Raw genomic sequence first — 15,848 nt, 5'->3', positions numbered from 1 at the left:
CTTTGTTTGATTGAAGTTTGAAGGTAGAGCCATTATACAGATTCCTGGCCCACTCTTTGTGTCTGTCATGAGGGTCTCTTTGCTCTTTACTCTACAAGCTCTACCTTCATTAAATCGTTACTGAAAATATAACTAATCCACAATGTTTTGGGGTCTAATATGTACACCACTGCACTTTCTAGTTGTCTGCTCTGATCACTAGACCACAGTACTGCCTAATACTTAGCTTTGCACATCAGACTACTAAATCCCTAGCTAGAGCCATTAGACCACACTACCTTCCACTCCCTCATTTGCAATCTCCAGGATCACACTGTCTCTCAGTCTCCTGTTCTGTTCATTATAACTCACTGTCTCCCTTGCTTAAGTCTTACATTTTGAGCTCTAATGACTCCAAGTCTTACAGTGGTGTAATTGCCTGGTTGTACTATTTCCTCCTCACCAGCTAACCCAGTAGCTTTTGTCAAAAGGGGGCGTTGTGAAGATTTGAATGTTTTGCACCCAAAACTTGGATTCACCCTTGCAGCCTCCTGGTTACAAAGCAGGGAGGTCCCTTTAAATGGGTTAGTGGTCAGTTTCTTTATACAGAAGCACTGATTATGCTCTGTTATGGTTTGTTGGTTGAAGCTTATTTTTATGTAGGGTTGGCAACAAGTTCAATAAACAGTTACTTAATATATTCAGTTGTAACTTACCAAATGTTAATACAGTGTTATCAGTTCTGGTGTTCAAGGATGACTGTTTGACCATTTTGGTTTGATATTAAATGACTATGTAGATGTTGAACCAACACTGCCTGCTCATAGATATATTGCATTATGTGGGTTGTCCTCTTAATTCAACTCTTAGTCTCTCTGCCTTCCTGCTGTCCATGCAACATTAGGCCACAAGGCTTCTCGTTTTTCGTTTCCAATCGCTGAGACCTAACCTCTATTATATGGTTCCCTAGAGTGGTCACATCCATCTGTTTTCACTAGATTGAAATGACAGTTGAATGGCATGCATCGAGGCTTTCTCAGATACTGTGAGCGGTATCATCCAAGCTTATCGCTTGACAGAAAAAAAAAAGCATTTAAGCATTGTTTTGTTTTGTCTTTTCTATTAGGTGGGGAGTGGGGGAGTTCCAAAAAAAAAAATACATCTTTTGAATTGCTCTTTTATGAAATTTGACAGGCTTGGAAAACTGTTTAATTAGTGTTGGAGAAACATGGGGCTATTATACACCAGGAAGAGCCATTGTGGAATTTAAACATAGTAGTTTATTGCAATGTACAGTATTCTACCTTAAATGTATAATCTTTTAATTGTAACAGGTTCTCTGCGTTCTAGGTCCCCTTGAGAGGATGATGTAAATGCAGTGTCAGTTTTTGTTGTTGTTAATCATGAGTGTAAGGCATCAGAGCGTGTCAGCTTGTTCTACAGATGAACACTTGGTACAGGGCTGACACTAGGTAGACCGGGGGTGTCAATAGTAATTTGCCACAAGAAGACAGTTAATCTACACAGTAAATTACAGGAATGTTAGCCAGGTTCAAGACAAGCTGACCCTTCCCTTGTTGTGAGAAACAATGGAACAATGACTGCAATCAGCAATTCTTTCACCCTGTTGTTCAGGCCTCTAGGTATCTCCAAGTTCTTAACCTGAGAATCCCTTCTGCCTTTGCACAGACATTATTAGATCACTGTGTCAATCATTTAAGGGAAGTCTGAGATTATTGAAATGGCATAATAGTTTTAATGACATGTATTTGAGATATGATGCTTTGAATTGCATCTGGGGGTTTCACTCATGAACGCACACACAACATGTAATGCATTTTTTTCAAGGAAGCAATATCTAAATATTTCCCATATAAAATAATTATGACTATATACTAAAATAACCCAATTTATGCTTTTATGTTTCAAATAATTAAGAAAACATGTTTTGACAAATCTGTTTGCACAAGAATCCATGACATTGATTAAATGAAACAATCGTAAAGACACATTACTAACATATACAGTATATATATATATATATATACATACATATATATATATACATATATATACATATATATATACATATATATATACATATATACATATATATATACACATATATATATATATATATATATATATATATATATACATATATACATCATCCTATTTTAATCCACTGCTGGATTAAAATGTTTCTTCCCAAGTTGTTTCCACTTGCTTCGATCTACAGCTTCCATTTATCATGTCATACCAGCAAAATTTATTATTTAATCTTCTCATCTTTTATGTGGTGGTCTTCTAGGTGTTTTTTCATCTCTTGGGAACCATTCAATTGCTCCTTTGTGCATCTTTGATGTGTTTTGTTTTTACATTTTCACGCTTTCAGTATGTCACATATATTGGTTCTCTTCTTGTTATTCCTAGCAGACATCTGTCCATGCTTCTTTGTGTCATCTTCAGTTTCTGTCATAATTTTACATTTAGTGTCCAGGTTTCAGAGCCATAGGTGAGCACTGGTAGTATGCATTAATCAAATAATTTTCTCTTCAAGCAAATGGGTAGATTTCCTTTCAACAGTGTCCTGTTTCTTCCAAATACACTTCATCCCATTTTTACTCTTCTTTTGTTTTCTACCATAACTTCTTCAATATAAATTAATGTAACATGTATATTTATTAGACATTGTTGCATGCTTTATTTAAGCTAAGGAGTTTTCTTTAACTAACTATGTACGGATTCTCCAAACATTCACGGGAACAGTATGAGAAGCTCTCCATCATGCACAAGAACATGCAGAAGCTGTACGAGAGCTTGGGCAGCTACTTCGCCTTCGATCCACACACTGTGAGCATTGAGGACTTCTTCATAGAACTGGCGAACTTCCGCACCCTCTTCCTGGTGAGTGTGACCTCCCTCCTGTCCCTTTTCTTTAAATGCTTTAAATTTCTTTCCATAAACATAAAAGCAGAGTCTTATACAGGCTGTTATTAGTCTTTTTCTATTCTCTTCTATGGTTGAATATGATAGTCCAATACAAAATTCCACTTTCTCAGAGAATTTCCCACACCATATTCAAATATATGCATACAGTGAGGGAAAAAAGTATTTGATCCCCTGCTGATTTTGTACGTTTGCCCACTGACAAAGAAATGATCTGTCTGTAATTTTAATGGTAGGTGTATTTTAACAGTGAGAGACAGAATAACAACAAAAAAATCCAGAAAAACGCATTTCAAAAAAGTTATAAATTCATTTGCATGTTAATGAGGGAAATAAGTATTTGACCCCTTCGACTTAGTACTTGGTGGCAAAACCCTTGTTGGCAATCACAGAGGTCAGACGTTTCTTGTAGTTGGCCACCAGGTTTGCACACATCTCAGGAGGGATTTTGTCCCACTCCTCTTTGCAGATCCTCTCCAAGTCATTAAGGTTTCGAGGCTGACGTTTGGCAACTCGAACCTTCAGCTCCCTCCACAGATTTTCTATGGGATTAAGGTCTGGAGACTGGCTAGGCCACTCCAGGACCTTAATGTGCTTCTTCTTGAGCCACTCCTTTGTTGCCTTGGCTGTGTGTTTTGGGTCATTGTCATGCTGGAATACCCATCCATGACCCATTTTCAATGCCCTGGCTGAGGGAAGGAGGTTCTCACCCAAGATTTGACGGTACATGGCCCTGTCCATCATCCCTTTGATGCGGTGCAGTTGTCCTGTCCCCTTAGCAGAAAAACACCCCCAAAGCATAATGTTTCCACCTCCATGTTTGACGGTGGGGATGGTGTTCTTGTGGTCATTCCTCCTCCTCCAAACACGGCAAGTTAAGTTGATGCCAAAGAGCTCGATTTTGGTCTCATCTGACCACAACACTTTCACCCATTTCTCCTCTGAATCATTCAGATGTTGGCAAACTTCAGATGGGCCTGTACATGTGCTTTCTTGAGCAGGGGGACCTTTTGGGCGCTGCAGGATTTCAGTCCTTCACGGCGTAGTGTGTTACCAATTGTTTTCTTGGTGACTATGGTCCCAGCTGCCTTGAGATCATTAACAAGATCCTCCCATGTAGTTCTGGGCTGATTCCTCACCATTTTCATGATCATTGAAACTCCACGAGGTGAGATCTTGCATGGAGCCCCAGATCGAGGGAGACTTGACAGTTATTTTGTGTTTCTTCTATTTGCGAATAATCGCAACAACTGTTGCCACCTTCTCACCAAGCTGCTTGGCGATGGCCTTGTAGCCCATTCCAGCCTTGTGTAGGTCTACAATCTTGCCCCTGACATCCTGGGACAGCTCTTTGGTCTTGGCCATGGTGGAGAGTTTGGAATCTGATTGACTGATTGCTTCTGTGGACAGGTGTCTTTTATACAGGTAAAGAGCTGAGATTAGGACCACACCCTTTAAGAGAGTGCTCCTAATCTCAGCTCGTTACCTGTATAAAAGACACCTGGGAGCCAGAAATCTTGCTGATTGATAGGGGATCAAATACTTATTTCCCCTATTAAAATGCAAATCAATGTATAACTTTTTTGAAATGCGTTTTTCTGGATTTTGTTGTTGTTATTCTGTCTCTCACTGTTAAAATACACCTACCATTAAAATTATAGACTGATCATTTCTTTGTCAGTGGGCAAACGTACAAAATCAGCAGGGGATCAAATACTTTATTCCCTCACTGTATGTGTGTGTGTGCGTGTGTATTTATATAATTGGCTGGATTTGAGCATTTAATGTTGTGCTGTTATTATCAGAAAATGCAACGCACATTTTATCAAGAAGCACAATGCTGTATGAGTCACCTTGTAAGATTTTGCATTTTATCAAAATCAAGAGCTTAATGCAAAGCCTCAGTTTGACCTTTCTGTTTCTCAATACCTTAATCTGAGTAAACCTTGTTTTTGATTTGCTTAGTTATGTTACATAAAAAACGTATTGTTCTCCCCCTTAATTCAGTTTTATATTCGGTTACATTTATGCTTTTACTCCATGAAAAATATGTTTTGCCCTTGATGTGAATAATGTCCTGTCATTATAAGTGCAGGTACTGAGAGGTTAACGATCTCTTGATAAACACTTATAAACAGAATAATGAATGTGTTGTCATGTCCAACAAGATACTACGTTATTTCAAAATAATGTTAGACAAATAAGTGTGGAGAGCTTCATGCTGTTGCATAGTACATTAAAGTCTTCGATGAAAGTCATTTTTATTTATGATTGTCATGAAATATGGACTCAGGGCCTGAGAATTGTCATAAGCCGAATTATCTGTGCTACCCAGTATTAATTATGTTTGTTCATAGTCTGTAAGAGCTGATTGAGCTTGCAAACCTGTTTCACTTAACTTTGGAGATTTACCCATCTAGATTTCAGATGGATTAAGTAATATAATGTGTTTTCTTATTACAGAAATCCCCAGGAAAGGGGGAAAAAGGCGTGTTATGCTAAATCCAAGTACTGGAAACCCATTTCTCCATGAGCAGATTTGGTAGTCACAGGTGTTCATTTTGTGCAGTAAGCCCTGGTCATCTCAAACCCTCTTCCAGCACCACACAGGAAGTGCCCTTTGGTGAATAATCACTCCCTATTGGCTAAAAGTATTGCCTCTATTTGAGCCAGTGATCTCCGTTTTCTAAGGCTCAACCTGCACTCTTAGCAGGAGCCTACAAGGGATGAGTCACTTTGTATTGTCCCTCTATTAAATTCACCATGCTGAACTCATCCCCCTTTTGTCCTTGGAAGATTATAGCGTTGTCCACAGATCTCTTTTTTTTTTTTTTCGAGGGCAAATCTGAGGAGGTAATGTAAAGCGCATGATAAGAAGCCTCCTTCGTCACTCAGGAGGAAAACGGCTTTTGGTGACATCAATTAAAATATTTACATGCGGAAATAACATCCAAGTTGCATACCATTAAAGAATTATGGGAGAGCCTCCCTGGAATAACTCAGCCAGAATCTGCATTGCACTGTAATATTCAAACACATTTCCAGAATCATCATCTTTTTTAAAACTCTACATACCAGACAGGCATGAGGGAAAAAATACAAATCTCATTTTATTATTATTGCTATTACAAAACCTTTTGCTACGTCTTAAATCTGGTCCTAATACCCTATTTTGTTTTCCCATGTTAAAACACATTTTCACAGTTTGAAAATGCTTATGCATATTCTACCAAGCTGCGACCAGCGTCAATTAGATGTGCAGATTTCAATACAAGGCAGCCAGACATAATGTTAGGCAGGGTATTAATGTAAATATTTGAAAAAGATAAGACAGTTTGCATCTTTTTTCAATTTTCTAGATTAACATTAAGAATAATATGATTTTCCATATTAAATAATGTTAAATTCAGTTTTACTATGAGGAAAGACACTCAATATTTTTAAATAGTCAATATTGGAACTTTACTTTACTTAAAAACACCACCATTGCCAAATTGTGGTCTACAACACACCCCTGCTTTTGGTCACCTGATGCGGGACACTATAGAGAATCCACTAGAATGTATAGAGTACCTCCCGATGTATAGAAATCTGACATTTTGTTTGTGAGTAGAGAGTAGTCTGTGGTGCAGTTCTTTGTGTATTACACTAGAGTTAAATGCTGAATATTTCAGACAGGACACTTTATGCATGGGGTACAGATGGCGAATTAACTTATTGCACCGCAGTAGACAGACATTTTCCTAAAAGCCCTAAAAGCCAGATAGGAGGACACGCTTATAGGACAGATTAATGCATACATATACCTTGCTCGTAACCGAATGTATAATATATTACCAAGTGTGTAAGTTCTGCACTGATAAAGGAACCCGTGAAGCTCTTTATCTGCTAAATTGAGTTTCATTAGTTCAGTATTGTGTATGCCGGAATTTCATAGTCTGACACAGAGTCGAGCTGAGGTACAGCACTTACATCACTTACTCAAATTTTAAAGGGGTAATCTTCACAAGGATACTGATTGATGGGAAATACAATTTTAGAAAAAAAGAATCTGAAATGATTTCTTAGAACAGGATGTGATCATTTTTATGTAGAATATGTATACAGCTCTGGAAAAAATTAAGAGACCACTTAACATTGATTTCTGAACTTGGAGTGGTCTCTTAATTTTTTCCAGAGCTGTATATGTATAGAATATATATATATATATAGTTGCAAGAGAAGGTGTATCTTTCTTTCTCTGCTTTCTATATGCTATATAACCATATGTTCAAAACATGAAACTAAACTGTTTTGAACTGAATTTCTATTAGAAACAACTTACAGCCAAAAAAGAAAACATGTTTCAAAACTAAAAAGTAATCTGTCTCCTCTAATTCCAGCATCTTAAATATTTATTTAAGTATTTTGTTTCTCTGTCTCTCACTTTTCTTTCCTTAACTAAAGAAATGAAATGTGCCATAAAGATGACATGATGTCTAGAGGGTATGCTCAATGTCTTCAAAACCTATTAACATGAATGGCAAGGTCCCCTTGTCTCAGTCTCCACCCCCCATCTAAAACTTTCATTCTTCTGATCAAAGTGCACCACATACTGCAGTAAACCAGGAGTCCCTTAAGGATCCATCACATGTAACTATATACATACATAAATACATTGATAGATAGACAGAGTTATAGATATGTGTGTGTGTGTATATATATATATATATATATATATATATATATATATATATATATATATATATATAGATATGTATCTGTTTATCTATTGAGTACATACAAACACACACATTGTCAAAATGATGGGTGTATTGAGGAATCTTATAAAAATACAACTAAGAAAGGAAGAATCAGCAAAAACTATTGATCTGTATGAAAATGTATTAACCTTCTTCAAAAATGTATAGCAGAGGAAATAGTTTGCTGGCATTTTGCAGCACAATGTTGAAATAAAAATATCTCAATATCTCCCCTTGGTAGCAATCATTTCTGCTCAAACTCCAGGCATTTTGGTAGTCCTGCCTTCAATACTTTGCACTAAACTGATGAGTTTACCCTTTCCTCAGCGATGTACAGTGTGCTTGAATACGATCCTAGCATACCTTTTCAGTCCAAAATAATAATAATAAAACACCAATTTCAAGGATGGTTAAAACTAAAGATGTCACAGAACTTTCACCGTGCACAGACATATATTTTCACACTTTCACTCCTCACCTTCTCCCAGAGCAAGTTTGATGTTGGTTGCATTTTTTTCTTATTCACATAACATTTAATTTGGGACAAGGTCAAGTAAGTGGGGAGAGCGAGATCAGTCTATAAACCGGTTGTCGACACAGGCAAAACAACCCCAAACCCTCAATTTACCTCTTCTGTGTATGTGCTCATGTTTTTATTTCTCTTGTCTGTAGACCGTGTGTGATTATTTGTAATGGAAGATGCCTTGTAAATAGCATTTATTATTATTATTATTATTATTATTATTATTATTATTATTTATTTCTTAGCAGATGCCTTATCCAGGGCGACTTACAAAATATAAGCACAATACAAAGTGGCTATTTCTCATTCCTTTTGATTTTCTCCTCACAATAAGTTAATTCTGGATTGTCCTTGAGACACTTTTATGAGCTGGTCAAGACTAGGAGGCACTTACCTGTTAGGTCTCTGGCTTCAAATCACCTCTGGCTCCGGCAAGATTGAGATCAAATGTCAAATTCTGTTTAATTGCTGTCCTAGGGATCCCGTTCTGATGGATTTCAGTCCTGTTTCTATTGAGCCAGGCCTCTAAAACAGCCTTCCCAATTGGCAGGAATTGATGTTGTTGTTTTTTTTCTTCTGAAGCCTGAAGACCAAGAGGTTGACGGGTCTTTCTCAAGAAGCTTCAGATAATTGAACTGTCTCTTTCATTCTCATTCTTCCCCATGCACCATGCCATTGACTTGTGTATCGAGGATCTGTCTCGTGCACATTTGTCCAGACTACGCTATTCCGTATATCTCAGTCATTTCATTTCGTTACATCTTCAGAACTACTGAGCTAACCGTAGCAAGTGATGGATGCTGTGACACCTTAATGTTATGGTATGAAGAAATGCATATTAATTATAAAAACTTAGTGAAACTTTCATAGCAGTCGCTGTACACAGATATGTATCAAAATCGTATAGGATTTAATGGTTCAAGGAAAAATATGAATTATTTACCTAGACTTTAAAAAATGTATAGGATTCCCATAGGAGTATAATGCAAATCTTCAAAGATGAGCAACATTATTATATTTTTCTTTATTTACACAAGGGCTTATCAGCCAAGAAAGCTGATATGTCTCAATATCCAGATGAAGAACTTAACTGGACAGTAAATTAAAATCTCTTGCCAGTTTCTTCACCTCAAGATCATAACAATAGTCCTTGGGTTAGAGTGCGTGAAGTTTCCCTTTTTTGCTCTGCATATACACACATTAATATTTCTCTATTGAGATTAATAACAAAATAGCTAATAAGGTCTATAAGTATTGCAATATAATCCTGACTGAATAGGATAAGGCTATCCGTTTATTAATTAGTTATCAAAGTGGAGCAGATGGGAAATGAACTAACAATCTTGCTTGTTAATTGAGTGTGCTTCTAATAAGACTAATAAAGCCAGGAGAGGTTAAGAGTTATGTGATGAAGCATCGCCACTCTGCAGAGGGTTTTAAAGAGATACCGGCTAATGGCTCGTATCAGGTTGATGCTGTATCATGTGCCTTGCCAATCTTTATGTTTTTCATACTGATCATGTATCATATAGATCATATAGATCAAAAACTATCATAATAACAACAACAACAACAACAACAACCCTGCTGTGTAAGAAGAATTGCCCTGCAAAGAACTAATTAGATTCTGATTTCCCCAGGATCCATATTAACCTCAAGCATAAGCAAGCATAGTGCTGTCCACTCTTAAACTATCAAAATAACAATGGAGAAACTAAAGTATGTAAATAGAGCAGCAACAAACAGCTTGTATACATAATTGAAATATTTTTGGACGGCCTGGTGTATTCTCAACCTGACATATAAAGTGTGAAATTTGCAAGATAATTTACGCATGCTAAAAAGTCATTTTTCCTCCTTTCAACAGCACTTGTCACTCATAAAGTGTCACTTGTGCCGTAACATCATTGTTTTCTTGTGAATCAGCGCTGCTAAACGAAGTAAAGACCCCGACCCAACCTGCTTTGTATCAGTGTCGCTGCCCTGCGAAGGTGATTAGTAAAGGGCATTGCATTCTATATTTATGCTGGAGCTGAATACATATACATATATTTCTGTGAATCTACTACTTAGATTCAGGGTAGTTGTGAAGGCTGCAAGTATGTAATTTTTCTAGCCCAACATTATAGATAATTACCATTCTGGACTGGAGAAGGTGACAAATTAAAGTGTCTTCTAACCCAGGCCTGTCAACACAATGATGAGCGCATAACAACCATTAAATGAACCACAGCAGGATAGAGGTAGCTATTAAGAGACAGTTTTTCTCAACGACTTTTTCTTTCTCCTTGAGGCTGCCCCCAGATATGCTGCACAAGAGTTGCAACATTACATTTTGATACTGTCCTTTAAGACATTGGACGCAAGGACAGATAGGGAGATACACCCCGCGGGACCCTCAGTTTCAGTCCCATACTTCCCGTATTACTCAGTTTTGTTCTTCTTTTTTAATGTTGCTGTAGTTGTCATTTGAAAGAATAATTTTTTTGGGGGTTTAGATGTTTCAGTTTTAAAATGAAAGCATAATCTAAATGATGCAGAGATTGTCCATACAATAATTTGTATGATTTGAAGTTGAGCTTGGTTATCACCTTGATTATAAATTGGTAGACTGTAACTCTGGCAGTGTTCACATTATTGAGTACCTTTTGTAGTTCTATATGGATTTTGTATTTTTAAAACCTAATTTCTGTGTTAAAAATAGAAACATATAGTTAATTATATATACTACTTTTTCCTTTTCTTTCTTTTTTTCGCATCTTTCTGCAGACATACAATTTGTATCTGGCAAAGTGTGTTACATGAATTGCAATCAGCACTTAGAAGGGTTAACACAGGACGTGATTAACTGCAGCAGTGTTTTACCACCGTGTTCATGGATGATTGCAATCTACTCGTCCAATTAATTCAGTTGTAGACAGAAAGACTTAACCAATACCTATTCCGCAGTCCCTGGAGTTTTGTTTATGGCTACTGAAACCTTTTCCTTTATGTTTTGTGAAGAAAGGCTATCTCCGGCTTCTTCAGCCTCTTTAAAAAAACAAGCTATTCGGAGACTTCTAATTAACAGGAGCGTTTGCATATTTTAAGCTAAGGTTTTTGTATAATCAGTTTTCCTAATGACTTTGGATTATTTAGTGTGCAAATGCAATTATCTAGTCTAATTTGCCTTAACATATCGATTAGTTTCTGCTGCTGTCACTACAAGGACTTCCTGTTAAATGTAAAGTTGACGTGTTTGGGGTTTGTTGTTTGTTTGTTTCATTTTATTGAATTTTCAGTTTTTTTTCACAAATAATCTGGCTAAACACCTGAGAGACACAAGGAAGGCAAAAGTTAACCAAAGCAGTGCTATGTAAAGTATTCAAAGTGCATCCAAAGAAGAATAATTAGGGCCCTTCCAAAACATTGCAAGAAAGTAAAATGCATATAAAAGTAATGAGAATTCTTTGAGAGGTGTGTAAAATAAATTGCCGGTATCTGGAACATTATTTCATATGAGAACAGCTCATTAATACTTGAATAAGCAGGCCATTCATTGCCCGACCACGATTTCAACCTTTCTTAAGAAAATTCTCAATGATAAGCACATGTAGTACACCAAAATGAATGTAAACAGTGCTGATAAATAATTTGACAGTACTGTGATATCTGTTGTGTTGGAAGATACATTTTCTATTGAAAATGGAGGTGAGAAGTAAAGGCCAATGATGAGACGTTCATTGCACATTCTGTAAAGCATGCATGTGGTTTTATTAAGGTATAGGCGTCCTCGGGGACTGCAAGAAATCTGTAATGTAAGTGAGGAACATAAATTCAACACTGTACCCAGACACAAAGATGACTTAAAGGAAACCTAGTAGGCTTATTGGATGTAGCTTTCTATTACAGTATTTTCAATATAAGAGCTTTCTTTTCACTGGTATTTTGTTTGTTGTCAATAAGTATGCCGATTGTTGTTCAAATCAGCACTTTTCAAATGGCAAGGATTGGAACTTCAATAAAAAACTACAAGAAGTGGATCTGTGCAACAGTAGGAAACATTGTCAGTAGTGTTGGTGCATTCTGTTACAAAATACTTTCTTTCAATCTCTCACCACTCTCTTTTCTGCCCTTGCTTTTGCTTTCTTTGAGTGCATGTATCTATTAGCTATGAAAACAAATGTTTATCTCAGATGACAACCCAACTAACACATCACCAGGATCTGTCTTGGATCAACAAGTCGGTCAATGAGAAGGTACTTCTGTAATTTAAAAATATAATCTATTTAGCAGAATTATCCAGCTATGTGTTGCATATTAACACTGTAGCTACACATTTCTTGGTATTCGAGTAACTGTTATTGAAAGCTTATATGAGGCTCTTGTTTATGATTGCTGATCTCCAAAGCACATACAGTCATGTGATGTTGTTTGCAAGCTGAGTTAATATTTTGTGATATATGACTATATTAACCTTTTACAGAGGATATGACATGCAATAAACTTTTAATGCGTGACTTGGGCACATTTGTTGAAAGATCGCAGTAAGGTAGAGAGTTGTTATTTTGGGGAAAAATATCTTTATATGTGACCTTTATCGTTTTTTTGGAGTGTGCAATATTGTTGAAATTGTCTCTTTAAAATCCAGTGTTGTTAATTTGCATTTAATTCACAATCCCTGGCCCATTGTGTCATCTGGCCAATGTTACCCAAGACACTTCACAGCACAAACATTAGACAATTTCTGGACAATCTGTGAGTTTTTTCCTGTAACTGCCATATCCCATGTTGTTTCTTTCAGAGTAAATACTCTAAAACCCCCTGCTGGGCTGTTGGATTTCATTAAAATCCTATAACATGGGAAAATGGCATTCAAGAAAAAAGGAAAAAATTGTGACATTTCCCAAACAAAAAAGGACCAGAAATCGTTAAAGTTCAAATCCAAACTGAATCCAAAAAACAAAGTTTGTGATTTTTATAAGCTGTAGTAAACATGTAAAATGAGTAGTAAAACCATGTTTTTCAGTCAAATAAAATACAATACATCAGAGAAGACACTAGAAACAGTGAAAAGTAAGTGTGATTATATGTCAGTTGCCATGACAATTAGTTTTATTTGTGATTGATCTTTGTGAGATAATTATGCAGTATAATTTACTTTCTCTAGATATTGTTTGTTGTAAGCTATAGTATTGCCACTATACGTAATTTTAGTGGGTATTAATACCTCATTACCTAGTGTATTATACAATAGATGATGTGGGCCGTAGTATTACAAATTTTACATAAAACTAAAATACCTGTTTTCCTTATGAGGTAAAAACATAAAGAAGTGGAGAAGAAGCACAAACTAATTTTCGGCTGCTTGTCTACGAGCTAACAAAAGCAAATTAAATGTTTTTTTTTTAATTGTGTTCCATTTGAGGTAATGTTTGTCATCATCCATCAAAAATGGGTGGTCAATTTAAGATGACATTACAGTTTTATGGACATGACCCTCTCTGTACTGTTTTTATAGTTGTTCAGTGGCTTTAAATTATGAATGCATGAATACCGAAAAAAGATAATCATTATGTTGAATTCCTAGTTCCTGATACACTTGCTTGCCAACTTTTGTTTGTGTTTATGTCAGTAATAACAATAACTGGGTAATGAATGCCTGTCATTTAAGTTGGTTGGAAGAAAAATAATTGGGGGAAAGATAAAGGAAGCAAAAAGACTTGAATGCAAGCCTCATACACAACCAGAACCAAACACAATGTCTGTATCTTTCTGTCCTTGTCATCTCACAAGGAGACTGTGACAGCGAGTGCCCTTGTCCCTGGACTTGGAGCTGGAAATACTATTGACTAGTATGATGTGTTTTTCTTACCCCTTCACAGAGACAATCCCTGTAATCCCTCTGTCTTAACGCGAAACATGACACATGCAGCAAGCCTGGAGAGATTTATACAGGGCTGAGTGTCGACACTCATTATATTGGACCAAGGAAGAGCAGTGTGATAACCTCCCTGCCTCCGCTTCTCTCCCTTAGCCTAAGACAGAGCGAGATGTAAAATGCAAATGACTCCAGACAAGCGCTCGCTGCACGCCTTGGGTTAGGAGACCTTTTCGGGAGCCAAATGTTTCACAGTGCGGCCTTTTTATGTTTGCATCACTCTAGTTATGCACATTTATGAGACTGAATCCTAGTGTTTTGCTCTCGAATTCTCCGACACCCTGTTGACATTTAAATTGGTAGAGAAACCAAAACATTCCTCCTCTTTGATTTGCTGTGCGTAGCGTTGTCCTGGTGTTTATCCTTTAGTTTTTTTTATAATATTAACATCCCATTTCAGGGTTTAGGTGTGTTGTTTGCTGTTGCTGTCCCTACGATGTTGCCCAACTGTATTTTAAGAGCAATGTTTTACTTTCCTAAGTCTCCTTCACAATGATACATAAACCATACTTTTATGTGAGATATTGTCTTGATACTACATAATTCTGTAGTTTAATTGTAAAGGATGGTAACACTTTACAATAAGTCTCCCTAGTTACTTTGTATTTACATAGTAGGTACTCAATAACTGCCTCTGTAGTTACTCATAAGTACAGTATAATCCTTACCAGACAATTGTGTACTTACAAATACCGTTAATCATTGTTTCACATTAAGTACATTTTAATATTGCATAATTTCACTGTTCTTATGAGTAACTACAAATGTAGTTACTGAGTACTTACTATGTTAATACACTGTAACTATGTAGACATATTGTAAAATGTTACCGATTTAGTTTTAATACCAAAATATTTGATTGTGTCCACATGGATGTTTCAGTTACACATGTACTGAGATCAGAACTACCTGAAACCTGACTTTGGGTGTCCATTCAAGACTCTGTTACTGTACCTGTTCCTTTTGAGATGACTTTTTCTACTTCAGTACAAGTCAACGTGTCCTTGTTATCTTTGATTGCCATGATTGACAACAGTTGGGTAAGCAGCATGGCTTTGGAATTGTATTAAATACACGGCAGGTAGCATTTTCTGCCTGTCAGCCAACTGAGAATTTTCCCTCAAGAACGTGTGTGTACTGAAATTTGTGTAGGTGGGTGGGTGTATGTGTGTGTATGTGTGTGTGTGTGGGGGTGTGTGTGAGTGTGTTAGAGATAGGGAATGTGTGTGCATGTGCAAGGCTCTCTGTAAGTTGGCAACGGTGTTTGAAGTGCTTTAAAGCAAGCTATGGAATTATGTTTTACATATCTTACAAGAAATTACACCGAGCAATGAATTACACGTTACATTTCTTCCCCCCTTGCAATGCCGGAGGGGTGCCGAGAACAGGATAACACCAGCCTGGGACTCAAATAGGCAGTAATGTGCTGAGGGCCAGACAAGATCCAGAAAAACAATCCAAGAGGGTATCAAATATATATGAGCCTCCCTCTCCTACAGAGTATGAAATTCAAAATAGTTCTGTAAACAATTCTGTAAATTCTCTAACTTCCATGCTGCTCGAGCTGTGTGGGCAATGTTATATTTTCTGTGGTCTCTGAAAAACTGTGCTCTGTTGTATTTTGTATTAATATATTTTATTTTGGGTTTGATATAGAGAAAATATGACAGGAAATGAAATATGTCTTTTTAAATAGATGTTTTTTGTGTTATTATGAAACTGGTTGTGCACGCAC

The 15,848-nt window shown here is 36.7% G+C and overlaps 1 protein-coding gene across 6 annotated transcripts in view; it reads left to right on the top strand.

Moving 5' to 3' along the window:
• diaph2 (diaphanous-related formin 2) overlaps window positions 1–15,848 on the top strand; it is a 501,500-nt gene that overhangs the window by 415,392 nt on the left and 70,260 nt on the right. For all 6 annotated transcript variants that reach the window (XM_066715009.1, XM_066715013.1, XM_066715012.1 and 3 more), the window contains one exon: window positions 2,722–2,886. In XM_066715009.1, the coding sequence (XP_066571106.1) occupies window positions 2,722–2,886 (165 nt within the window). The remainder of the gene's footprint in view (window positions 1–2,721; window positions 2,887–15,848) is intronic.

Source organism: Amia ocellicauda, chromosome 10 (assembly GCF_036373705.1).
Source record: "Amia ocellicauda isolate fAmiCal2 chromosome 10, fAmiCal2.hap1, whole genome shotgun sequence".
Classification (NCBI taxonomy): domain Eukaryota; kingdom Metazoa; phylum Chordata; class Actinopteri; order Amiiformes; family Amiidae; genus Amia; species Amia ocellicauda.
Note: the sequence above shows the minus strand (reverse complement) of the source record. Positions and strands in the feature narration are given on the sequence as shown.